This window comes from Dipteris shenzhenensis, chromosome 11 (assembly GCF_047967505.1).
Source record: "Dipteris shenzhenensis isolate YYH24624 ecotype China chromosome 11, Dip_SZ_1.0, whole genome shotgun sequence".
NCBI classification, from domain to species: domain Eukaryota; kingdom Viridiplantae; phylum Streptophyta; class Polypodiopsida; order Gleicheniales; family Dipteridaceae; genus Dipteris; species Dipteris shenzhenensis.
This window is the reverse complement of record NC_141606.1, coordinates 5556049-5581624: the sequence shown is the minus strand read 5'-3', so window position 1 is coordinate 5581624 and position 25576 is coordinate 5556049. Positions and strand designations below refer to the sequence as shown.

The 25576-nt window shown below is 44.9% G+C and overlaps 1 protein-coding gene across 1 annotated transcript in view; it reads left to right on the top strand.

Annotated features, from left to right (window-relative positions):
• The window catches only part of LOC147896533 (dolichyl-diphosphooligosaccharide--protein glycosyltransferase subunit 2-like), a 66647-nt gene extending 44236 nt beyond the window's left edge, over window positions 1-22411 (top strand). The window contains exons 13-20 of the mRNA XM_087381786.1: window positions 8834-8923; window positions 9058-9197; window positions 9308-9419; window positions 9564-9647; window positions 10271-10351; window positions 10791-11015; window positions 11262-11384; window positions 21518-22411. Coding sequence (XP_087237912.1) covers window positions 8834-8923; window positions 9058-9197; window positions 9308-9419; window positions 9564-9647; window positions 10271-10351; window positions 10791-11015; window positions 11262-11384; window positions 21518-21634 — 972 coding nt within the window. The 3' untranslated portion in view covers window positions 21635-22411. The remainder of the gene's footprint in view (window positions 1-8833; window positions 8924-9057; window positions 9198-9307; window positions 9420-9563; window positions 9648-10270; window positions 10352-10790; window positions 11016-11261; window positions 11385-21517) is intronic.
• The last annotated feature ends 3165 nt before the right edge of the window (window positions 22412-25576 follow it).

The window sequence follows — 25576 nt, the reverse complement described above, 5'->3', positions numbered from 1 at the left end:
GACAGTGACTTTCATCCACAGAGTGTGGGACTTACCTCACCGGGGACTTCCGAGGTTGGCCCTAGAGCCATCCATACGGCTAGCAGAGAGCGGGGCAGACACATGGTATGCACGCATATCTACATGGCTTGCCAGGCACGGTATCCAGATGGACATGCTTCCCCCCTTTCAGTACATCATGGATGCGTCTCCTGAGTCGATCCCACGAGATGAGATCAACCGTATCATACGGTTAGATCTCCTCCAGCTTCATACATCTCGGACTTAGGGGGAGGACCAGGAGCTTCCCACCAAGACCCAGTTCTACCGCAACCACTTCTTGAGAGTATCAGAGGAGGGATTCATCATCAGACCCCAATATCTCGAGGACAGAGGAGTCTCCCATGCACTGAGGATTGCCATTGGTCAGATGCGGGTTTCCTCCCATCATCGAGGCAGGGAGAGTAGCAGCTATATCCAAAGAGCAGCGGGTCTGCACGCTATGTATGTTGGGGGTGGTTGAGACAAAGGAGCATTTTCTCTGTGTTTGCCCAGCCTACTACGAGATCCGGGGGCACTACCACTTTCTCTACCTGGGCTCCGGCTCTTTATCACGACTGATCCATTTCCATGACTAGGTCTGTATTGGGCTTTATCTGATCGAGATGCATCGGCACAGGGAGACACTACTGCGATAGATCAGAGAGCAGTAGGGGATGGCTAGACCACCACATGACATAGAGGATGAGCGGGCACAACGACGTGTCACAGACTTCTATACATTTGATTCAGCCCCAAGACACAGTGGAGTGGAGGAGGAACTAGTCGACAGGATTAGCAGCTGATATGGTACCTGTAAGAAAATAATACAACGTCTGTGCTCAACAGATAACAAGATCTCGTACGCAAGAGAGAAAACAAGATAGTATGGAGAATCAAAAATTTGATTACTGTAGAACTGATACAATAGATGGCGCTGCCTCCTAACCGTGCGCTCCTGTGAAAGAAGCTTCAATGGCGTGCTGGAAACAGTAGAAGACGGAGGTTGGATGCTAAAGAATCAGGGTTGCTGTAGCCAGTGATGAAATGGGCTTCACAAACTTGCTCTTATATAGCCACCAGTGGTAGTCGGTTAGGCTCGATTGGGTGACCGACCCAGTTCGCCTAAAACGGTCGACTGATGGTCGGTCCCGAAGTAGGCCACCGACCATACGATAGAACGGGTGCGCAAAACAGAGCAACTGACCTACGGGTTTCGTTCGGCCCAGAGCCATCCGGGATCATCTGAGGCTCCAAACGGGCCCTGCAACCCGAGAGTGGGCTGCCCCGAGAAATGCTCCGTCTACCCTCAGTGCGGTGAGTCAAGGGATGCCTTCCCACACTTGCATGTAGCCTAGTTGGCGGTGTGCCAACTCTATCTGTAGCCGTCGAGCCATCAGGCCACACATGGTCCCCATCTGGTGTCCAAACTAGGACCTACCGGATAATCGAGCTACTCAAATGTCTTCTCTTCATATGGGGGGCTTACAAGTAGAGTTAGCTGGTTCCCGCGTAGTTACACGAGAGTGGAGCATTGATATCTAACACTCCCTCTCAATGTCCACGCGCAAGTGAACTTACTTTTTCGGTCCAATGCCAAGTCGATGAAGATGCCTCTCCAGCAAGTCTCTTCCAAGGGCCTTCGTGAAGATGTCCGCAGCATATTTGTAGTCGGGCAGTACACCAAGTCGACCTCTCCATCCATGATGAGCTCACGTACAAAGTGATATTGAATCTCAATGTGTTTTGTGCGAGCGTGGAACACCGGGTTCTTTGTAATCGCCATGCAACTCTGATTGTCACATGATAACTGCGTAGGCTTGTTATGCACTGCACCCATGTCCCCCAAAATCCTCCTCAACCACACTGTCTCGCAAGAAGCAAAGCATTCAGATTTGTACTCGGCCTCGGTAGAAGAAAGAGCAATTGTGGGTTGCTTCTTGTTGACCCATGACACAGCTCTAGATCCAAGTGAGAAACAATACCCTGTCACTGATCTCCTGCTGTCCACGTCTCCTGCCCAATCCGAGTCACAGAATCCGGTCAAGATGTTGCCCTTGGTATAGGTGATGCCATAATCAAGTGTGCCTTTGATGTATTTCAGGACCAGCATCCCTGTCCTCCAATGGTTCTCCCGGGGCTTATTGGAAAACCTGCTTAGTATACCAGTCGCAAAGCTGATGTCCGGCCGTGTGTTGCACAAGTAAATCAAGCTGCCCACAAGCTTCTGTACTTCGCTTCGTCCACCAGTGGTGATGAATCCTCGTTTGAGAGCTTCGCGTCAACCTCCATAGGGGTACCAATTGTCTTGCACTCAGCCATGCCAAATGCCTTCAGTATCTCTCTAGCATACTTCAGCTGTGAAATGAAGATCTGTTTTGGCTCCTGCCAAACTTCAATCCCCAAACAGAAATGCATCAGTCCGAGGTCTGTCATTTGAAACTCTCTTCCTAGCAAATACTTCGTCTGCGAGATCTTCTCTTCATGGTTCCCTATTATGACAAGGTCATTCACATAAAGGACCACGATCATACACCTGCCTCCTTCTCTGAAGATATACAAATTTGCATCAGATGGGCTCCTCCTGAACCTGTTTTGTAGAAAGTAGGCATCAATTCGCTGGTACCATGCTCATGGGGCCTGTTTCAGTCCGTAAAGTGCCTTCTTCAGTTTGCAGACTTTACCTTTTGAACCGGGGATCTCAAAACCTGGTGGTTGTTTCACGTATACCTCCTCCTTGAGATCTCCATTCAGAAAGGCGGATTTCACATCCATCTGAAACACGGGCCAACTTCCCTGGGCAGCTAAAGCCAAAGCACTGCGAATTGTGGTTAGTCGAGCTGTGAGATAATCAAAACCGTGTATCTGTGCAAATCCTTTTGCCACGAGCCGAGCCTTGTACTTATCCAACGTGCCGTCGGACTTGTACTTGGTCTTGTACACCCACTTGGTTCCGATTACCTTGCGTTTTGGTGGTCGATCCACAAGGTCCCAAGTGTTGTTCTTCATTATGGAGCCATACTCTGACTGCATAGCCTCCATCCACCTATCATCGCCGTGTGCCTCTTTAAGACACTTGGGTTTGTCAGCACGGATCACTTCTGTCATCAAAGCATAGTTGACCAAGTGTTCTTGCGTCCTTCTTTGCTCCTCTAATCTCTTGGACCGGCGGTGTTCGGATGGTTCCTCCTCAATGGCTGAAGGTTCTCTGTTGTCCAAAAGCTGCTTTACCCACTTAGGGAATGGCCGTTGCCGTTGTGGTTCTGCAGTCTCTTCTTCATCTTCTGTGTCTTGAATCCTCCCAAGCACCGTTGGGGGAGTTCGGTCTGCTATTGGTGGCGGTACTGGATGGATATCCTGGTCCTGGTTGTCTGGGAAGGAAGCATCCTCCTCTAATTGATGCGGCTGTTCTGAGAAGATCACATCGCGACTTACTATTACGTTCTTGGTAACAGGGTTATAGAGACGGTAACCCTTCGCCTCTTCACTGTAGCCTAAGAAAATACACTTCTGGCTCTTCGATTCCCATTTGGTCCTGGTAGCATCAGGGACATGCACAAAACAGTCACATCCAAAAACTCTGAAATGTGCAGCTGAAGGTTTCTTATAAGAAAACGCTTGCAGTGGAGTCATCCCGTTCACAGCCTTCGTGTAGCTACGATTCAGGATGTAAACTGCAGTGTTACATGCTTAAGCCCAGAAAGTTTTTGGCAAATCTTTCCCTTTCATCATACTTCGGTCCATTTCGCAGATGACGCGCATCTTGCATTCTGCTACTCCATTTTGCTGTGATGTATGTGGCGGGGGTTTCTGCCTCTTGATTCCGTGACTTTTGCAGTAACTTTCGAATTCAGTTGATGATGTGAACTCTCCACCTCTGTCTGATCTCAACTTCTTCACCTTCCTCCCCGTTTCTTTCTCGACCATTACATGCCATTCCTTGAACCTACTAAAAGCCTCGTCTTTAGTCTTCAGGAAGTATATCCATATCCTTCTACTGTAGTTGTCGATCAGCGTCATGAAGTAGTAGGAAGCACCCAAAGCTTCCGTCTCCATCTTTCCGCAGAGGTCCGTGTGAACGAGCTCTAGAGGAGCCTTTGCTCTGCTGGCCTCTTTAGGAAAGGGATGCCGATGCTGCTTGCCCATCATGCAAGCTTCACATACATCGGGCAGATCTGAAATTTCAGGTAGGTCTGCAATCATTCCACTTTTATGCATCTCCTTCAAAGAACTAAGGTTTAGATGACCAAACCTCTCATGCCACAACTTAGTGTTCTTCACATCCGCTCGAGCATTGAAAGCTGAGAGTTCGTAAATGTTGTTGCGCCGTGTACCTTTACCAACGACCTTCCCTTGAAGATCCAGAATCTGTGCACCATTCTTATCGAATTGAACTTTGAGGTCCCGATCCGTGATCGCGAAAACGGACAACAAGTTTCTTCTGATATCTGGCACATAAAGAACATCGAACAACTGTTTTACAACTCCATCTGACTTGAGAGCAATCGTACCTTTTCCTTTTGCTTGATATTTTGCATCATTGCCGACTGCTACCAGGATGTCATTCCCTACCGTGTATACCAATCCTTCCGACTGGTCTTGTGGCACGATGCACCACTGTCAATGATCCACGGTTCATTCGCAGGTACATGAACTGCCTCCGTGCAAATCTCCTCAATTGCGACAAACAGCTCTACTGGTACTGCTTGTGCGCTGTTGCTGGACTCTTCTTTACTCTGTTCTTCTCATTTGCAATCTTCTTTCGGCACTCATTCTGCTTGTGCCCTGCCTTGTTGCAATAGAAGCACTTGATCTTTTTCTTTCTCTTTTTATCATCAGAAGAAGATGGGTTACCAGAGTCCTTACCCTTACCTTTCTTTGATTTGGTCTAGAAAGCCGAATCTTCTCCAGTTCTCGTCTTTTGACGCATCTCCTCCTCCAGAAGCATCGTGCTGAAATCCTCAAAGTTGAGGGGCGGATTTCTGTTCTACGTATTCAGTGCCGTAACAAGACCGTCGTACTTTGGTGGGAGAATCCGTATGCACCTTTGTGCTAGATTCTCGCTGGTGATGGTGATGCCAATCGCAGTCATCTGATCGCGCAGATTCTTCATCCTGGTGATGAACTTCTCTGCCACTTCAGACTCAGACAACTTCTCGTTCGCGAGTTGAGTCTTCAGATTCTGAATCTGAGTTTGATTCGTGGTCTCGTACTGATTTTTCAAGACGGTCCATGCCTCCTCCGCTGTGGTGACATGTTGAATTAACGCCATGACGGAATCACTAACACTGCAGACAATAGAACACAGCGCATCTGCATTTCTTCTTGTCCACGCGAGAATCTCATCCGCAGTTGGTACTATGTGTTGTCATGCATTGGCTGGATCCGGTCTCGCAACCGGCCTCACGTCCATCCCAGTAGTAGTGTCCCAAAGCTCGTATGCACTTAGGATGGTCTTCATCTTGACCTTCCAGAGTGGATAGTTAGAGCCGTCAAACTTTTCGCTTTCGCCGAATGGTGGGATTCGCACTCTTGCGGGCTGGGCCATCTCTCACAATCTGCTCGCAAACAGAAAACACACTACCAAATCTTCTTGCTAGAGTCCAGGCTCTGATACCATGTAAGAAAATAATACAACGTCTGTGCTCAACAGATAACAGGATCTCGTACGCAAGAGAGAAAACAAGATAGTATGGAGAATAAAAAATTTCATTACTGTAGAACTGATACAATAGATGGCGCTGCCTCCCAACCGTGCGCTACTGTGAAAGAAGCTTCGATGGCGTGCTGGAAACAGTAGAAGACGGAGGCTGGATGCTAAAGAATCAGGGTTGTTGTAGCCAGTGATGAAATGGGCTTCACGGGCTTGCTCTTATATAGCCACCAGTGGTAGTCGGTTAGGCTCAATTGGGTGACCGACCCAGTCCGCCCAAAACGGTCGACTGGGGGTCGGTCTCGAAATAGGCCACCGACCATACGATAGAACCGGTGCGCAAAACAGAGCAACTCACCTACGGTTACTGTTCGGCCCAGAGCCATTCGGGATCATCTAAGGCTCCAAACGGGCCCAGCAACCCGAGAGTGGGCTGCCCCGGAAAATGCTCCGTCTACCCTCAGTGTGGTCAGTCAAGAGATGCCTTCCCGCACTTGCATGTGGCCTAGTTGGTGGTGTGCCAACTCTATCTGAAGCCGTCCAGCCATCAGGCCACACATGGCCCCCATCTGGTGTCCAAACCAGGACCTACTGGATAACCGAGCTACTCAAATGCCTTCTCCTCATATGGAGGGCTTACAAGTAGAGTTAGCTGGTTCCCGCGTAGTTACATGAGAGTGGAGCATTGATATCTAACAGTACCATCGATAGAGGGACGCAGAGACCACATGCGTGACAGAGAGTCCCCAGAGTACACTCTATTGAGGTCTGACCTATCACAACTTTACTCAGGGGTGACCAACAGAGACGAGGGGTCACTCTGGACATAGCTTAGAGAGTTCAGAGAGCGAGGAGACTGTGTCCCACACCAGAGACAGCTCGACAGACACAGATACAAGACATCTTCGCAGCCCATTAGAGAGCCATCATTGTATCAGGCTTCGGTTTCCGATTCTGTTTCTGAGTCCCTGCGCCGAGACTAACTTGTTTTTCAGTCTGTATCTGATAGTGGATAGATTGATCTAGTCCACTTTGCAGCTGCAATTGACTATTTCTATTCATGATTATGATTTTGTTAGCATAGATTAGTACTCAGCAAGGGAGATAGGCTCCTCAAAATCTCCTTCTCTTGCTTCTTCTCTTGCAACCTCTAGTTATGAAAACCCTATACAACTGCTCCATCTAACCCTCTCCCTATGCTAGGACATGCCAATGAGGGGGCTTAACCGACCCATCGTTGGCCCGCAAGAGCAGATTTTCTATCTAATCATCAAGGATTACGAGAGCTAAGGTTGCAGTTGGCAGCTCTTCGAGCCCGAATCTAGGTCCTTGAAGGGCCCAAAAAGTAGGAAGTAAGCGATGAGGTAATGTAGACCTACAAGGTCTCTTCTCCTCACCCCCAATTAGTTTCTACAGTCAAGGATTTTGTTCGCACAGAAGTGCAAACAATCAAGAAGGAAATGATTGTTAAGGTGAAAACAAGGGTGAATAAATTTCACGTTAAGGCTGAGATCAAGGAGCACAAAGCCAAATGCAGCAATGCACTGAAGATCCATGCTTGTGACCCCTTTCGGAGGACACAATGTATGTCATCTAAACCCCATTCAGTCTGGGGAAATTTTTCCTTAAAATTGTCTCGTCTTTGTCGTCTTCTAGCAATTCAATGCTAGGAGTGGCTGCTTTGATGTGTGCTAAAGTATCCTTGTATGTCTCCTCATCAGCCTTCAAGAAGGCCTCCTGTCGTAGTAGTAATGAACACTTTGTTCTGCCCGCCCATCGTCCGAATCATTCGTCCGGAACCGAGCTGCCAATGCTGGAAGCGAGCATTTGATCCGGTTCACGCGTGAAGGAGAGATGGGATGGTAAGGTGGAACCCCCCCGTTTCCCTAATAAAATGAATGAATTCTGCAATAGGGGGAAGATGCAGAACATGTCGCGTAAGCTGCCAATTAAGTTGGTTGAAGTGAGAATAAAAGGAATTGGTCTTGTAAGAAAGGGATTTCCGTCGAAAGGTTCAAAAGAGGGAAGTCCTATTCAAGGGGCAAGGTTCTCAAGCAAACTAACAAGCTGAAAGGTACTAGGATTTGGATCTCGGACCAGCTTACCCTGTCTAGGTCAAGGCAAAAGCTATAGAATGGTTAAAATAGCGGGGATATAGAGACAGGAGGTGTTAATTAGAGACTTCAAGCCTAGACCTATCCTAAACTGATGTAAATGAAGGTCGTTTATCTTTACATTAGATTATAGCTAGTTTATAATAATGTTGGAGATGCTCTATGCACTCCCAAGAGATGCCTCGTGCACTACCGCGACTCTTTGGTACTCAGATGTGGTAGTCACTTTTTTTTGGTTGTACTATGTATCCTAGGCCCGTGAGGCCTCTAGAAGACATTAATGTGTCGTTTTTTCTTTCTTTCTCTCCCCTTGTTTGACTCATAGCTTTTCAGGTGGAACCTATCTTTGCGTTGGCTGACTATGGTTTGAACATACGTCCTTGCTTCTCTACAATGTGTTTTTTAAATCTTCTAAAAAAGGAAGAATAAATTAACACTTTGATAAGAGATTTGTGTGTTTCTTTTCTTTCTTTATGTCTCTTTTTGTTTTTTGGGGGTGGGGGGTGGAGGAATTTAGGAGTTGTACTTACCAGGGTACGGGAAGATCTGATGCCGGAGCAGGAACCTTTAAGGTTGGGGGAACGTGGACCTAGAATGGGAACACCATCCCATATCACATGCCATCAAATCACATGGAAATATACCAGAATATGAAAAAACAAAAACTGCTTTTTACAGCTCTAAACTTTCCCAAATATGAGAGGAGGGGGCTGAGAGGATGGTAAGGCTGAGAGAAGGCTCAAACAAGAGTAGGCGACAACAAATAGTGCAAAAATACTATTGTTCGGCTTTTCCCTCCAAAACCTGTGGCAGTGCCAGACAGCTGAACCCAGAACGTCAGTAATGGTGCTCCCTAGAGTTCCGACCAGTTCAACGCCTCTGGACACCATCACTTTCTGGAATGTATGCTCCCTCGTTCCAGTTGGGGAACGTCATTCCTTGGTAACTATGTCGGGAGTAGATAGAATTAGCATGTTCTAAAATTTCTGAAGAGTGCACTGGAATTTTATTGACTTTTTTGATGGACATTTTCCTGCATTCCTCGCAGGTTCTGGAGTCAGATGCCGTGAATGTTATGCACAGGTTAGATTTGCTGGGGAATAATATTGATCTTGGTAAATATGATCTCAGTTTTGAGGTGAGTTTGATGCATGCTCCTTGTGCTGTCTGCAATAACAAGATTTCTATAGCATGAAGGCAATTAATAGTTGTTATAAAGTTTGGACTGCTGATCCCTTGTTGCAAGGAAAATAACATGAATATTTATTGCAGGTGAAGCCCTTTGATCAACATAAATATACTGCCGGTGCGCTTCCCAGCACGCAGATTGTAGTGACAGGCATGGCTACAATTACCAATGTTGAAGTAGGAGTGCTTGATAGTGACACAGGGAGTCCTGATGTGCTGAAAAAGTATGGTCCATTTCTTGGTATAAGATTTATGAAGTAAATTTTGATCTGCGATATACCATGTAGGAGGGAGTCGTTTTTTAAGGGAGAGATGACTTTAATTCTTTTAACAGGTGGGATCCGTCAACCAAGGAGGTTCTCTCCCTTTTCGCGACCCATCTTCAAAAGTTGCACCTTTCCTTGGAGGTGTTTTCCCCTTTGAATGAACCATTCAGGCCACATCAGGTCCTTTGCTTGCTTAAAATAATCGTTTTAAAGGTTTCGATATAAGAGGTGCACCATAAATACATGTATTTCCAACGTTTAATTTTCTGGTTTGTCAGATGAGTTTTCATGTGGTACCAATCCTTTCACTATTCTTTGCTTCAGGTGTTTCTGAAGTTGAAACATGAAAGTGGTGCTGAACATTTGTTTTTAGCCAAGACAAGTGGCAAGCGCTTGGAAATAAATCTGGTATGATGTCTTTGGGTCTGCAGATCTATCATATTCTAGTAGTAAAGCTGTAGCTTTTAACTAAGTACTCTTATAAGATATAAAACTGTGACAAGGTAAGGAGGTAAGACAATTGTTGTCTAGTAAATTACAAATGTTGAAGGCTGGGCAGCAGGAGCTGATGAAGTTGGTCTGATTGGTCAGCATTTGCTATATTTATGAGAAGCGTTTTGCAATCTTTTTCTATTCTTTTTCTCAATTCTACTTTGACTTTATACCATACATACATTTGGAGGAAAGTTCAGGCCAAAATTAGGTGTATGGGACAGTATATATCACTGATTACAGTTATGGATGTGTTTGCTTCAACTTGCATACTCTTTTGTTTTACTGGACAACTTTGGAGCATGTTTTAAATGATTGTGTTTACATGTAAAACCCTGTTCTCTGTCCCCTTCTATAAATGTGCTTCTGGTTTTTCTTTTAGGGTTTATTAATATGTGAGTTTGGAATGTAAAGGGTGTGTTTCATACTATTAGTGCATGTGCAACTCAAATAGAGCCTTCAACAGGATATCAAAACTTGGATACCAGCATGATATCAAAAGTTCAAGCAAATGCATGAATTTTGTGAGGTTTTTACAGGATCTTCTTGGTCTAGTGGAGAAGTTCAGCTACTTGTCAGGAGGGTATGCAATGGAACTAATTGTTGGAGATGTTTGCATGGTTAGTGTTCTTTTTAACCTTAAACTTGTGTATTACGTGTCTCACATCATTTTAAACGTTTGGCTTAAAAATTTTGCGAATAGATTGATCACTTCAAGTACATTATTACTATTTTGTTGATAATTTGTTCTCTTAATCCTTAAAAAGTCCCCAGATAATTGATGCCATGGACAAACACAGTCAACTAAGCTATGTTTGTACTTCTAGAGTGTTTGTTTTGGTCAGCCATGAAAAACCTGTCCCTCAAGGGCGCTCATGTGGTCCTCATCTTCTCCTTAAGCTTGGAGAATAACCTCTGAAATCAGTCATTTTGAATACCATGCTACTGAGTTTGAAGATGATTTGAGTCCACTGCAAAGATATGTTGGGAATGAATTTTTATACTTTTTCTATCAGGAATACTTGGATCACTTTATCTGTCTCTGCTTGCTGCTTGTAGGAAAACTCGTTCAGGTGGGCTTTGGGTATAGTTGAGCTTGATTTGCCCGAGCCCTCAGAAGGTGTAGCAAAAGCTGCAACTGCAGCTGCAGATGTTACTTCTAAGTATGGGCCAAAGCTCGAGATTGCACATGTGTTTCGGCCCAAAGAAAAACGGGCACCTTCAACTCTTTCAAATGCGTTTTTCTTCCTCACTCTTGTGCCTTTGCTGGGCTTTTTGATCGGGGTATGTGCCTATCATTGCCTTATTAGATTTTATTGAGATTACAGTCTGGTTGTAGTAGAGGCATGCATGCTAGGTTGGTTCTTTCATAATTGGTCACTCTCTTTTCTTGGGATCGGTAGTGTGTGGAAACACCTTTCTTTTTGTGAAAATTGATTGATAATAAACATACTTCCTGCTAGCAACGTTTTGTTCAGTTTTGTTCATTCATATATTTCACAAGATCTAATTCATCACTCGTGTTGGCAGCTCAAATTGCTGAACACAAATTTTAGGAGCCTTCCAATGTCTGGCCTTCCAATGATTGCAGCTTTGGCTTTCCATGGAGGAATCGCAAGTATTCTAGGGCTTTATATCTTGTTCTGGTTAAAGGTCAGTAAGCTTTCACCCTACGAGAAAAAAGTAATCCTGATGTGAAATCCAGAAGAGGTACATGGAGATATTCAAATATTGTTATTATTTTCCAAATATTTTTGTTCCCTTTCTTGTCCACTTTCTTCCATTTGATTGCTATACATGAATAAATATATACCCGCACAGTGGCTGTCAATGATTTGTTCTCCTTATCGGCTCCCTAGAGGTAGGTTCGGAGGAGAGCCCTCCCTTGCAGCCATCCACTCCACCCCCTCTCACCTGCCCCTAGATCCTTCCCCCCCTCCCCCCACCCCCCGTCTGTTCCTTCACCTCTCGCTGCCCTCACCCCTCCCCTTCCCTTTCCCCGCCCCACCCTGCTGCAATCACAACGCAGCTGGTGATCACCCTCGTCACGTGCGCTCCACCCATCCCTTCCCCCCCCTCTTTATATTTGTAACACACACACACACATACAGACATATGTGTGTGTGTGTACATATATATACATATATATACATATGTACACACACACACACACACACACACACACATGTGTGTGTGTGTACATATATATACATATTTACACACACACACACACACACACACACACACTTTTTTTCTGGTGAAACCACTCTATTTATATCAATAAAAGTTTTTACAATGAGAATAGTCTAAAGAAAAGACTATTCTGAAAAATCAAAAGTAGTGGGAAAACACCTCTAAAGATGATACATCCAAGTCATCATGATGACAAGCATCATACAGAGATTGCAGTAACGATGCTCTTAGAAACTCATAAGGTTGGAGCAATGGCTGCCCTAAGAACACCTGATTCCTTTGCTTCCAAATGGTCCATATTGCCTAGAATCTGGCCCAATGAAAAAAGAGAGAGTATTGGCCCTGTACTGTAGTAAGCCTGCCAAAGATCCAAAATATTTCCCAAAACGATGACCAGGGAAACGTAGTCAAAGATAGTGGGAAATACGGTCCACGAGATCTCTGGACTGAGGACAAATCCATAAAAGATGTGGAACAGTCTTAGAAGAACTGAAACACCTCAAACAATGAGGATTTGCAATCCTGCGCTTAGCCAAAGTGACACCCACTGAAAAAACACCCACCAAACATCTCCAAAGTAACAATCTTTGCCGTAAAGGCAGTTTATTTCTCCATAATTGTTGAAGATTTGACTTCCACCATGAAAGAGATTTATGCAGATGCCATAGAGTATTCCCATGTTGAGCAATCCATGGAGAAGGCAAAATCAACCTATAAACTTTCACAGAAGTAAGAGCCTGCAAAGAAAGTGGGCGCAAGCCTGGAGTAGCAGATATAAGGTGCCAATTTTGAAGTCTATGAGATTCATCAGATGGAGGAAATTTTTTTTTTTTCAAGAAATAGACTTCTATTAAGTAAGAGAAAAAACCCACGAGAGCAAGCTCTAAGCGGAATACATCATGAAATCATGAGGATAAATAAACCCCCTCAAAGTGAGGTGGAAAACAGACCAAGGTTGAGGCTGAAACTGCCACCTCAACCCTGTAGGAGCCTCAGAGAAGAAAGGAGAATCCTTCCATTCCCTGAAGAAAGAAGCCCTCCTAGTTGAGGCTGCACGGGAGGGTCCTTGCATACTCGTCCATACGGCCATCAAGGTATGTACAATGTCTCGTCCATACGGCCATCAGATGGAGGAAATTTTTTTTTTTTCAAGAAATAGACTTCTATTAAGTAAGAGAAAAAACCCACGAGAGCAAGCTCTAAGCGGAATACATCAGACGATCACAGTAGTGGGCCGCTTGGGCAAGGATTGGGCCATCAATTCGGCACCATTATATTTCGGAGCAGGACGGGTTGCGGTGGTGCCTCTGGCTATGGGAGGGCCAGCCCCTATGCAAGGTACAGTGGGATCCGGGTGAGTGGTTTTGACCATCCATAGTAGGGCACTCGGAGAGATGTGTGGAGGTGTCCTTTTTCTTGTAGATGACATGCATAGGTTGTCTACTTGCTGTTTGCACCACTGATCCTCGCACATGGGCCCTCCTCAAGCCTTCTATTTGTGGTCAATCCATTCTAGCTAGAGGCAGCTGCCTGCACCCCTTCGAGAGAGTGGCGGTCATCTCTAGATATTGATCGCTCTCGTGGGCTAGCCACCAACCATGGAAGATTACTTAACTTTTTTTTGTATGGTTGCCCATGGGGATCTACCCCTCGGCCCCTAGCTGGAGCAGATGCATGTTGATGGGAGGTGCCATCGCTGCAGGGATAGAGACCTTGAGGTGCTCCTGCATTGTCTTTGGAGCTGCCCTACAGCACAGAGATTTGGCTAGGGGGCCTCCGGATGGTGGCTCAACGCAGTGGGACTTTACTTGTGGGATGGCAGCCGTGCTGATGGAGGGGGCCCACTTCTTCTCCATTGACATGGTTACGCTAGCTTATAGGGTCCAGGGATACAGGGTTTTCTGGATTGAGGTACAGGATGCGGCTCCCTGTAGTTGGCAGCGTCCTGCTTCTTCCCGAGAGTACACTGTTTGGGAGACAGTGTCCAGCATCACTGCTTGGAGCATCTGGGTGCCCGCTTCAGCTTGGTGTTGGGAGGTCATCAGGTCCCCCCCCCACAGTTACCCTCGTTGCCGTTTGGCATGACATCATCTGTTACGCTCTAGCCGAGGTAGCATGACCTCGGAAGAATCAGTCAACATTTCCCTTAAAGGATTTATCTCTGCAATATATGTGTTTGCGCTTCATGTAAATGATCGGGAGGGATTTAATGTCAAGGTCCTAGGTGAGGGCTGATAGCACCAGACTAGGTAGATCTAAGGCCAAGGGCCTAGTGCAAAGATTGTGCCTAGGGGCAAGGAATTTAATGCATCCCAAGAGAGGGGTGAAATGTTGCATTAGGAAGGCCCTATATGGATGACATGTGGCATCTAGATCTATCTAGGGAATTGGGGTTTGCTGAGGCTAGTGAGAGAAGAGAAGAAGATGATTCATGTTGAATTTGTAACGTAGATCTCTGTCTGCTGGTTAGCCTCAGTGAAATATGGCTGGGTGGAGATTTGTGGTGCTGCTCTCGTGATCTGCAGTAGAATCTAGTAAAGGAAGTGTTTAACAATTGGTATCAGAGCCTGTGGAGAGATCGAGGGATACGTGGATTGTAACGACGAACAACAGGGACTATGGACAGCAAGCGATTCGTGAGTGCAGGTTGACACGAAAGGGGTGTCGAAGGACCAGAGCATAGGTGGGACGGATTGCTGTGCGTGACGCCCAACGGAGACACAGACAAAGGGATCGTGACCTTCACGTGACAGATGATGTGGCTGTTCGGTGATCATCCCGCACGGGTTAGTAGAAGATGGCGGGGTGTTAGGTGACTGGTCGTGATAGAGGAGCGCAGGCACGTGATACGTGATTGGGCGACGCGTGGGATCTGAGGAGGTTGGTGAAGATAGACGATAGGTTGACGAATAACCTATCTGTCTTGTCCATGGTCACGCATATAGTTCGTGGGCTATGACAAATCCCAAACAGATTGCTACGTTTTCACAGAAGTAGTTTATGACATTTGCGGGACTTCTCTGGCCACCAGTTCGTTTATCTATTGTAGTTGCAATCAGAGAGCAGGTCGTACGTGGAGGCTGCAGGCTTCGAGATATCTAGCTGCTTGGTTGGCTGGCTCGTGACAGTTGACCTGATTCCCTCAGACAGATTTCGATCAGAGCGCAGGCTTCGGAGATTCGAGTTTGTGGAGCTGAGGCAGGAGCGAACAAGATCAGGGAGCATTTTATCTATTTTTCCATTTGGTCTTTGTTATTCCTGTTTTGTCAGAAGCAGTTAGGCTTTTGTGGTTGTGGCAGAGGTTACAGATTATGATTGAGATTATGCCTGTGTGCTTCAGTCAGAGTTAGTTTGCAGGAATTTTCCTAGCATAGGGAAAAGCGCTATTTGGGTTATGCATGTGTCAAATGCCTAGATAGTGTACATGTCAGATTGCAAGAATTCCCTAGTACACTGAATTGTGTCAGCTGGTAAATACAATTTGCTAGTGGTGTTTAAAAAAAAAAACAAAAAAAAGCCCCAAAATCAAAACAAAACACCCATTGAACAGAATGGAAGCAGAAGAAGGAGCTTCCAGGAGGGACCCTGGTGAATCAGGAGTCCGGCCGACCCAGCAGGGATCGCGCCCAGTAGCTCACTCTTTATCTGGCAGGATTGCATTGCTGGAGGATGCCTTGCAACAGTTGTTAGCGCAGCAATTACAGGCCAATGCAGGGCAATCCGAACTTAGGAGAGCGATACAGAGTATGTCTGCCAGAGCTTCTCGAGAAGAGAAGGGAAAGGCTCCAATGGAACTGGAGTCTAGTGTCCATACGGTCGAGCCTAGGAAGGCTAAAGTGCCAAATATTGCCAATTACAGACCGGAAAAGTATTCTGGTCGGATGAACGACCGTAGCTCCGATGTCATTGAGACCTGGTTACACAAATGGGACGAGGCGTTCGCCATTTGTGAGATCAGAAATGACATCAAAAAGATCCGCGAGGCCACCCACATGTTTAGTGAGGCAGCGGATCGGTGGTGGATTAAACAACAAAAAGATGGCATAGCATCCACTACTTGGGAGGGGTTTAAAAGAGAGTTCAGGAAACACTTCTTACCTCTTGACGAAGCATCCCGAGCTTGGGATCAATATAGGAACCTTCGTCAGAGAAATCTATCAGTGGCAGAATACACTGATAAGTTTCGAGAGAGTGTAATGAAGGTTGACGAACCCCTACCTCAATCAATCCAAGTGAAAGATTTCATATTTGGATTGAATGATCGAATAAAAATGGAAGTTCGGGCTAAGTGCGCGAACACGCTAGATGATGCAATAGCTATAGCCCTGAACTACGAGGATGCCAAGGGCAGCAAGCCAAGTGGGCTTGCACAGGTCGGAACCCAGTATGGGTATCCGAAGAAATCTGGGTTTAAGAAGAAGTGGGCTAGTAGAGGGAGTGGTTCACAGCCGAGTGGTCAAGTCAAGCAGGCGAGACCGGCTGAAACTCCTAAACCAAGTACCACCATTGGAGTGAAGAGGAAAGTAACCCCAATGGCAGCCCGGGCTTGGTCTAAGTCTCCCTTGAACCCAGAACAAAGGGAAAAAGCGAGGAGAGAAGGCCTATGCTTTGGTTGCCTTCGACCTCATCAGTGGAAGGAATGTCCACGTAACAAAGATCGTCGGATGGCTGAGATGGTGATCTCAGAGTGCGACGTGGAGATGCGGGAAGTCCCAGAGCGGAAGAGATGCAGATTCAGCTAGCGGGACCTTCTCAGAGGTTAGTACCTTGTTTGTTATGTGTGTCTGTTGCTAAGTTAGTGAGGAGTGCACCTGATAACATCCTATCTAAGCCCGCAGCAACGGGGTATACAGCCTTTGATGATACGGAGTTAATTAAAATGAAAGGGCAAGTGGCCAATCATGATGTCATTGTGTTGTTCGACTCGGCGTCAACTCACAATGTGATTAACTCCAAGCTCGTGAAGAGGCTGAAATTAAAGACAAGTCCATCTGACTATGCGTATACAGTCAGGATGGCAGATGGAAGTTCAATTGAAGTATGGGACCAAAGGGTTACCCAGTTGGAGCTTCGGATTCAGGACTATGCTGAGAAGCTTGATTTTGAAATAACCAAGCTTGCTCATGCAGATATAGCCCTGGGTATGGCGTGGCATTCTAGGAAGAATCCAGCCATTGATTGGAAAAAGCACGTATATCAATTCAAGATGAATGATGTGCTTTATGTCTTGCAAGGTGAAAAAGATATACCTCAGGGACCGTTGGTTTCCGTGATGGAAATCAGAAAGGCTCAAGTAGAGTTTTTATTACTTTGCACAGCATCGGTAGAGCCGGTGGATGATTCTTCGGCTAGCACCGATGTTACGCAAAGTGGTGAGATGGCCAAGCTGGCTAATCTTATAACAGAGGAGTTCTCTGAATGTTTTAGGGATGAACTACCTTATGGGTTACCTCCAGAGCGGAAAGTTCAACATAAGATCGAACTGATCCCGGGGGCAGAACCTGTAAATAGACCTCCCTATAGAATGAGTTTTACTAAAGAGGCGGAGGTGCGTAGACAACTGGAAGAATACCTCAAGTTGAGGCAGATTCAACCAAGTTTCTCACCTTTTGCTTCGCCAGTGATATTAAAGAAGAAAAAGGATGATACGTTTCGCCTCTGTATAGATTACGGAGCATTAAATAATATCACTGTTAAGCACAGGTATCCGATGGCTCGGATTGATGATTTGCTAGATGCATTACATGGAGCCGTGATTTTCAGTAAGATAGATCTTAAGTGTGGCTACCATCAGATCCGGATTAGAGCCGAGGATGTGCATAAAACCGCTTTTAGAAGCAGGTTTGGTCATTATGAGTTTTTGGTAATGCCCTTCGGACTTACCAATGCTCCAGCGACCTTCGTTATGCTTATGAACGATTTACTACGTCCGTATATCGGAAAGTTCGTAGTACATTTCATAGACGATATCCTAATATTCAGTAAAAGTGTTACTGAGCATCGTGAACACTTAAGGATAGTGTTCAGTACTTTGAGGAAAGCCAGTCTTTACGTGAATAAAAAGAAAACTATACTGTGTATGGTTAGGCTTGAGTACTTAGGATTCATAATTACTCCACAGGGGGTAGAAATGGATCCGAAGAAAGTGGCTGCGATACTAACTTGGCCAATCCCTCAGAGTCTGACCGCGTTAGTCTGACCGCGTTGCGATCATTCTTAGGATTTGTCCAGTTTTATAGAAGGCATATCAAAGGATATTCCGGAATAGTATCGCCATTGACTGATCTGACCTCAGATAAAGTACCATTTATTTGGGGACAGAATCAACAAGAAAGTTTTAACACCATAAAACAAGCTGTGGTTACAGGACCGGTGTTAAAAATAGTTGATCCCCAGAAACCGTTGTTCCTAGAAACCGATGCAAGTGGCATTGCGGTAGGAGCAGTTCTCCTTCAAGAGGGAAGGCCAGTAGCCTTTGAAAGCAAGAAGCTTTCTTCCTCTCAAAGGAATTGGCCAACTCATGAATTGGAGTTGTATGCTGTTATCCATGCTTTGAAAACATGGAGGCATTATCTGTATGGTTCAGAGTTTTATGTGGATGTAGATCATGATACTCTGAAACATTTTTGTAAACAACCTGACTTGAGGGGCCGCCAAGCTAGGTGGGCAGAGCTCATGCAGGAGTTTAATTTGACGATTCGGTACCGAAGAGGAAAAGATAATAAGGTGGCTGATGCGTTGTCTCGCATTATGCATAACCTGAGTTTCGCGGTATTAGAGAGTGCTCTAATGACCGAGATAAGAGAAACTCAAAAGGTGGACGAGTTTGTCCAGAGCTTATGGCCTAAGGCTCATGTGTTAAAACCTGGGGAAAATGAAAAGGATGACCTGGCATCCAGAAAAGGCCAAACTTATGCAAGATATGCCATAAGGGATGGTATGCTAGTTAGAAATGGCAAGGTTGTAGTACCTGGTTAGAATGATCTCAGGCAGAGAGTCATTCGACAGTGCCATGATAGCCCGTGTGCGGGACATCCAGGAGTCGAGAAGACATATGATCTCGTGAAACGAGATTTCTTTTGGCCAAAGATGAAAAAGCATATTCATGAATATGTGACACGGTGTTTCTCGTGTCAGGTAAGCAAGGCCGAGCGGGTGAAGCCACCCGGACTTTTACAGCCCTTGGAAATACCACTAAGTAAGTGGGAGAGCATTTCCATGGACTTTATTGTAGGACTACCTGCAACACAAGGAGGATATAATTCTATCCTTGTGGTGGTTGATCGTCTAACCAAGATGGCTCACTTCATTCCAACTAGAGAGTCTGTTAGTGCCCCGCAAGTGGCGGATTTGTTCATTAGACATATATTTCGTCTGCATGGATTGCCTAGATCCATAGTGTCAGACAGAGATGTCAGATTTACCGGTCACTTTTGGACAGCAGTATTTGAGACACTGAGGACTGAGTTAGGAATGAGTAGTGGGGATCATCCTGAGACGGATGGTCAGACGGAGAGAGTCAACCAAACTTTAGAGGATATGCTGAGGGCATATCTGTCATTGAGGCAACATACGTGGGACAAGTGGTTGCCATTGTTGGAGTTTGCCTACAATGATAGAAAACATTCATCTACCGGGTTCAGTCCGTTTGAACTGAACTATGGTTATAGACCAGCAAATCCAACAGTATTTGAAGAAGGAGAAAAAGTTTTTCTCAGAATTCCTTCGCACTCGAAGTCGTCGACTTCAGGAGAGTGTGCTAAGTTATCACCTCGATACTGTGGGCCGTGGTTAATTCTAAAGAGAATAGGCAGTGTAGCCTATAAATTGGAATTGCCACAGGGGTGTAAGGTGCACCCGGTTTTTCATGTTTCGTGCTTAAAGAAATTTTTACATACAGGTGACTCACTAATCGAAGGTGTGGTTTTGTTTCAGGAGATAGAGGATATTGCAAGGCGCAAACCAACAAGAATCCTGGACCGAGGAACAATGCAAATACGAAATCGAAAGATACCCACGGTGTTGGTTGCATGGCATGGTCAGCCTCTATCCGAAGCTACCTGGGAATCCGTATATCAGTTGCTGAGAGTGTTCCCAGACTTTATCATCGAGGACGTTGATGTCTGAAGAGGAAAGGAATGTTACGCTCTAGCCGAGGTAGCATGACCTTGGAAGAATCAGTCGACATTTCCCTTAAAGGATCTATCTCTGTAATATATGTGTTTGCACTTCATGTAAATGATCGGGAGGGATTTAATGTCAAGGTCCTAGGTGAGGGCTGATAGCACCAGACTAGGTAGATCTAAGGCCAAGGGCCTAGTGCAAAGATTGTGCCTAGGGGCAAGGAATTTAATGCATCCCAAGAGAGGGGTGAAATGTTGCATTAGGAAGGCCCTATATGGATGACATGTGGCATCTAGATCTATCTAGGGAATTGGGGTTTGCTGAGGCTAGTGAGAGAAGAGAAGAAGATGATTCATGTTGAATTTGTAACGTAGATCTCTGTCTGCTGGTTAGCCTTAGTGAAATATGGCTGGGTGGAGATTTGTGGTGCTGCTCCCGTGATCTGCAGTAGAATCTAGTAAAGGAAGTGTTTAACATCATCTACACCAACTGAGAGGTGGGCGCGTTTCTACAAGGCTTGGACTGCAGGTGTCTTTTATGTCTTCATAGAGGGGGGTATTCACTTGATGTATAGTCCCACACCCTGGTTTATTGGCCGTTGTTTCAGAGATTCCCTCGGCAGTAAGCTGGATTCTCTGACAACAAGCTGGTTGACAGCCAGTTTCTCTCCCTTTGATTCTCCCATGATCGACGCCACATGGGTTGCTGATTTGTGTTTTTGGTTTTTAAAGCACTGATAGAAAATTATTTTCTCTGGGTGAAAAAAAGTAGATGCTAGCCTTCCTGCTTGGTTCATAGTTGCCTATTGTCCTTCTCAGCCATTGGCTTTTATGAGAGGCTTTATGCACAAGACCAATTGACACATGCAAATCGGCGCATGAAGCTTGGTTTCTGTACATCAACAATGGAGGTGCCCATGTCAATCACAAGACTCTCTTTGAAAGGACATTACATCTGTGAATATGGATTGTGCTCTGAAAACATGTTCAACTACTCTGTTTTTTAATTCGGCCACCCTAGAGTTGTGCAGATCTTACAATTTCCTGTAAAGCTGTTATTTTTAAGGTCATGCTTCTGTTGCCCTTGTTTCCCCTCCTCGTGCCTCTTGTGTTGGTAAAGGAAGTAGTCTGACTTGGTTCGTTTTTGCTATGCACGTAGAGGTCTACTATTTTAAACTGTATGATAACCATGGTGGGCAATTTATCATACATTTAGTCTACTTTAGGCCCAGAAAACATCTGGGTTTTCCTGGGAATACACATGCTACTGCATGTAGGATAATGTCAGAGCGCAGCAACAAATGGAAGCTTAGCTTGAAATTGTAGAAGTGACCTGTAAGAGCATTGTGTTCCCAGGGTGACTGTTGAATGCCAGAAGGATGTTTTGGTAAAATTCACAGCAGAGTGGATTGAGTGGCTAGCAATGTGTGGTGGGAGATTCAGCCCTAATATGCTGATGTTTTTGTGCAGTTCAATCTTTTCGAAACGTTGAAGTTCCTTGGGATCCTTACTCTTTTATTGGTTTTACCCGGCCATTACCTCTTGTCGCATTTGGCTGATTCTTCTTCAAAGACAAAAACAGCTTGATTTATAGGTATGGTGGCAACTCAATTGCGGAACGGCATCTCCTCAGGTCTGGAAAAGTTAGTGAAATTCTTATCCGAAGTACTGGATGGACTGTTCTTTTGCTAATAATTGCCAGAACCGAAATTAGATCACAGCTTCCTTAATGAGAGTATCTTCTCTGAAGGAAAGAACACACATTTTTGACTGGAGTACAGCAGATATACAGGCTTTCATAACTAAGTTATGAGGCACTAAATTTGTCGGTGTTCCTCATATTAAGAACAATTTTTGAGTCGTGGTAAGGTTTAAAGCCAAAAGCATGGAATAAGGGTTCCAAGAATATGAAGGTATGGTCTTTGCTTCAGTCATGTGCGATCTGAAAGTTGAAAGAGCAGATGTACACTCCACAGATTTCTTTGACCAGATGTATTTCGAGTCTGAGGTTTACACAAGTCTTTATGCCGTTTTGCTGACAGTTCAGGTTCAGATGGTCAGAGTTTTGTAACCAAAGAATGAATGCTTTATTTAGCATTGTTGGAACAAGGATAGATTCCTCGCATCTCAAAGCTGCTGGGTAGACATTTTGTTTAATCTATGTGATGGTTGCAAAGGATCATGGAGCTAATGCGGCTTCAATGAATAATACTCAACATCCACATTCTTAAGCAGAAACGTTGAAATGTAATCTCTGTTCCTTGTGGTCTCACTTATGGAATTCTTGACAGATTTAAATCATTTTGTTTATATGGAAGTTTTTTCTTAATAGAGGGAAACAATAATCAGATCCTTCAGAATATAGCCATTGATCTCCTACGCTGTCCGTCAATGGATATTTGTTCAAAGAGGTTACAAGAAACTATCCTCTTGGTAAGGTAAACACTTCATATTGTTGGGTGTAAAGGCCCTTCGCTTCACTTCCCGTGTATATATTTTACTTGTACATGTGACCGCACCTTTGTGGGTTAAGTGTACCGTACCCTAAAACATAAATACATTCTTTCATTCTTTGTGTGTACCAAACTGGTACACACCCAACTCAAGGCTCTACTCTCTCTCTGCACTCTCTACTGCTGAACACACTCCATTCTCGCTGTGCACACCACCTGAGCATTTTCGCTCCCCTTCAAACTGGTATCAGAGCTGCGGCTAAGGTGTGCGCTCTTCTCGGAGCCTGTGCGAGACATCGCCGGCTCTTCACTTGCGAGAAATCAGGAAGTTGTCATCTCTGTTGGTCAGGTGGTAGCACGCGCAAGACAGGTCAACGCAGGACACGTCGTCACGTTTCAGGCAAGTGTGCTGGACAGACAAGCAACAGAAGTCAACGGCAGCAGGCGACAGGTCCATGTCACGTTTCAGCACAGGCGGACACGTTCCCAGCAGCGCAGTCACGTTTTGTGACGTCGGCAGGTCATGGCAGAAGCACAGTTCTCAGATTTGTGCAGATTTATGCACAGAATTTTGGGGCTTTTCACATTGGTGATGTATTTTGAGCCGATTGGTGCTTTGATAGTGGAATTACAGCAAATTCACTGCTGAGCAGGAGAAATTTGGACTTGGGATGTATCAAATGTTGTGAAAAGGCAGCTTCTCTTGGTACATGTATTGCTGAATGCTCATTGTGCAGTGAAACAGTGGCACATATACCACTCGGGTTATTGCATTTGTGCATTACGGTGATGTATTATTGAAGTGGGAGCTGTCTTGTATGCATATGTATCAGATTTGGTTTGTGTATATGCTGTAATCAGCCCTTGGGACTGAAATTGCAGCAAAATATCTGCTTCTTGGTCACATTTTGAAGTGCAAGTTTGTGTATTTGCTGTTATATACAGCAACCTTGCTATTGGCTGATTGTATTCAGCATTTTATTGCAGAAATTTATTGCAGAAAATGGCTGGAAGTGCATCCACTGCTGACACAGAATCTTTTTGAGATTCGCAAGTTTGATGGCAATGGCTTTGATCTTTGGAAAGATTGTATGCAAGGCATACTTTTTCTGAAGGATTGTGAAGATGCTTTGGCAGAACAAAAACCTGCTGGTTTGTCAGATGAGGATTGGGCTAAAATGAATAAAAAGGCCATTACTTACATCAAAATGGCAGTTACTGATGATATCTTGGTTGAGATCAAGGGACTCAACAGCGCATATGCAGTTTGGGAAAAACTCAAGGCTACGTATGAGAATACGACTCCTGTCAATCAGGTTCATCTCATGCGAAAGCTGGTCAACTTGAAGCTTGATGAGTCTAAGCCCGCCTCAAAGCATTTGACTGCATTTACTGGTATTTTGAGTCAGTTACAGGATGCAGGCTTGCCAGCTTTTGATCCTAAGCTAAAGGCTATCTTCTTGCTCATGACTTTGCCAGATTCATGGGAAGCATTGGTTGTGTCATTGAGCAACAACCCCAACTTGACATTTGATGGTGTGCGAGGTTCTATCCTCAATGAGGAGATTAGACGCAAGTCTAGTGGGGAAAACAGTGGATCAGCCTATAATGTTAGAGGACGGACTGAAAAGAAGTCAAATTCTGCAAATAAGCATAAAAATCGCAGCAAAAGCAAGGAAAAACAGCAAGATGTCACTTGCTATCAGTGTGGACGCAAAGGGTTGCAGGTACTATAAAAAGGAGCAAGAACGCAAGAAGCAGACTAATGCAAAAGGCAAAAAGAATGAGAAGGATGTCAACTCTACCCCTAAAGAAACAGAGAAGGCAAATATGGTATCTAGTGTTGTCATTGAGGAGATAGAAGAAGATAAAGATGCCGATTTGCTGATTGCATCTGCAGATCCACATGCTATGGCAGAGACATGTATATCACTAAAAGGGATGTGATAGATGCCTTGTTGTCTGCTCATGATGGTCTGTCACAATCGTGGATTGTTGACAGTGGTGCTTCATTTCATGTAACTCCATCTTTGGAGTGTTTTTCTTCTTATGTAGCAGGTAACCTTGGGAAAGTTTACCTAGGGAATAACCATGCATGTGATATTGAAGGAGTGGGCACCATACACTTGGCTCTTGAAAATGGCCAAGAATTGATTCTTCATGATGTTAGGTATGTACCTGGCATTAAGAAGAGCTTGCTTTCTGTTGGGCAGTTAGACAGCAGGGCCTACTTTACTACTTTTGGTGGTGGAATGTGGAAAATACAGAAAGGATCCATGCTGGTCACTAGAGGTGGTAAAAAGGGAACTCTGTATTATCTTCACTGCAAGGCACTTCCTGGAAAGTTTGTTGCAGTTGCAGAAGTGCAGTCACACATGGAGCTATGGCACAAGCGTCTTGGACACATGAGCCAAAAGGGTTTGGATGCACTTTCTTCACTTGGAAGAGTTGATGTAAAAAACTCAAAGCTTGACTTTTGTGATGACTGTGTCTTTGGAAAACATGTAAAGAGTTCATACTCTCATGGAGCCTCTCGGAAGGCATGTATCTTGGACTTAGTCCATTCCGATGTATGTACCATGCCAATAAAAACTCATAGTGGTTTTCGTTATTTTGTGTCTTTTATTGATGACCACTCTAGAAAGCTATGGGTTTATTTGCTTAAGCAGAAAAGTGAGGCATTGGATGCTTTTAAAAGGTTTTATGCATTTGTTAGCACCCAAAAGGGCTTAAAACTGAAATGCATAAGAACAGACAATGGGGAAGAGTATGTATCTAAACAATTTAATAGTTTTTGTGATGAAAATGGGATTAAACGGGAGCTTACAGCCCCTTATAATCCGTCATCTAATGGTGTGGCTGAGCGAATGAATCGCATTCTATGTTCGGTGCATGCTGTCCACAGCTAATCTCCCGCAATTGTTTTGGGGAGAGGCACTTAAAACCGCGGTGCATATCTGTAACCGATCTCCACATCGTGCACTTGATAGTGGCATCCCTGAAGAGGTTTGGTCTGGCAAACTTGCTTCATATGACCACTTAAGGGTCTTTGGATGCGAATGCTACGTACATGTGC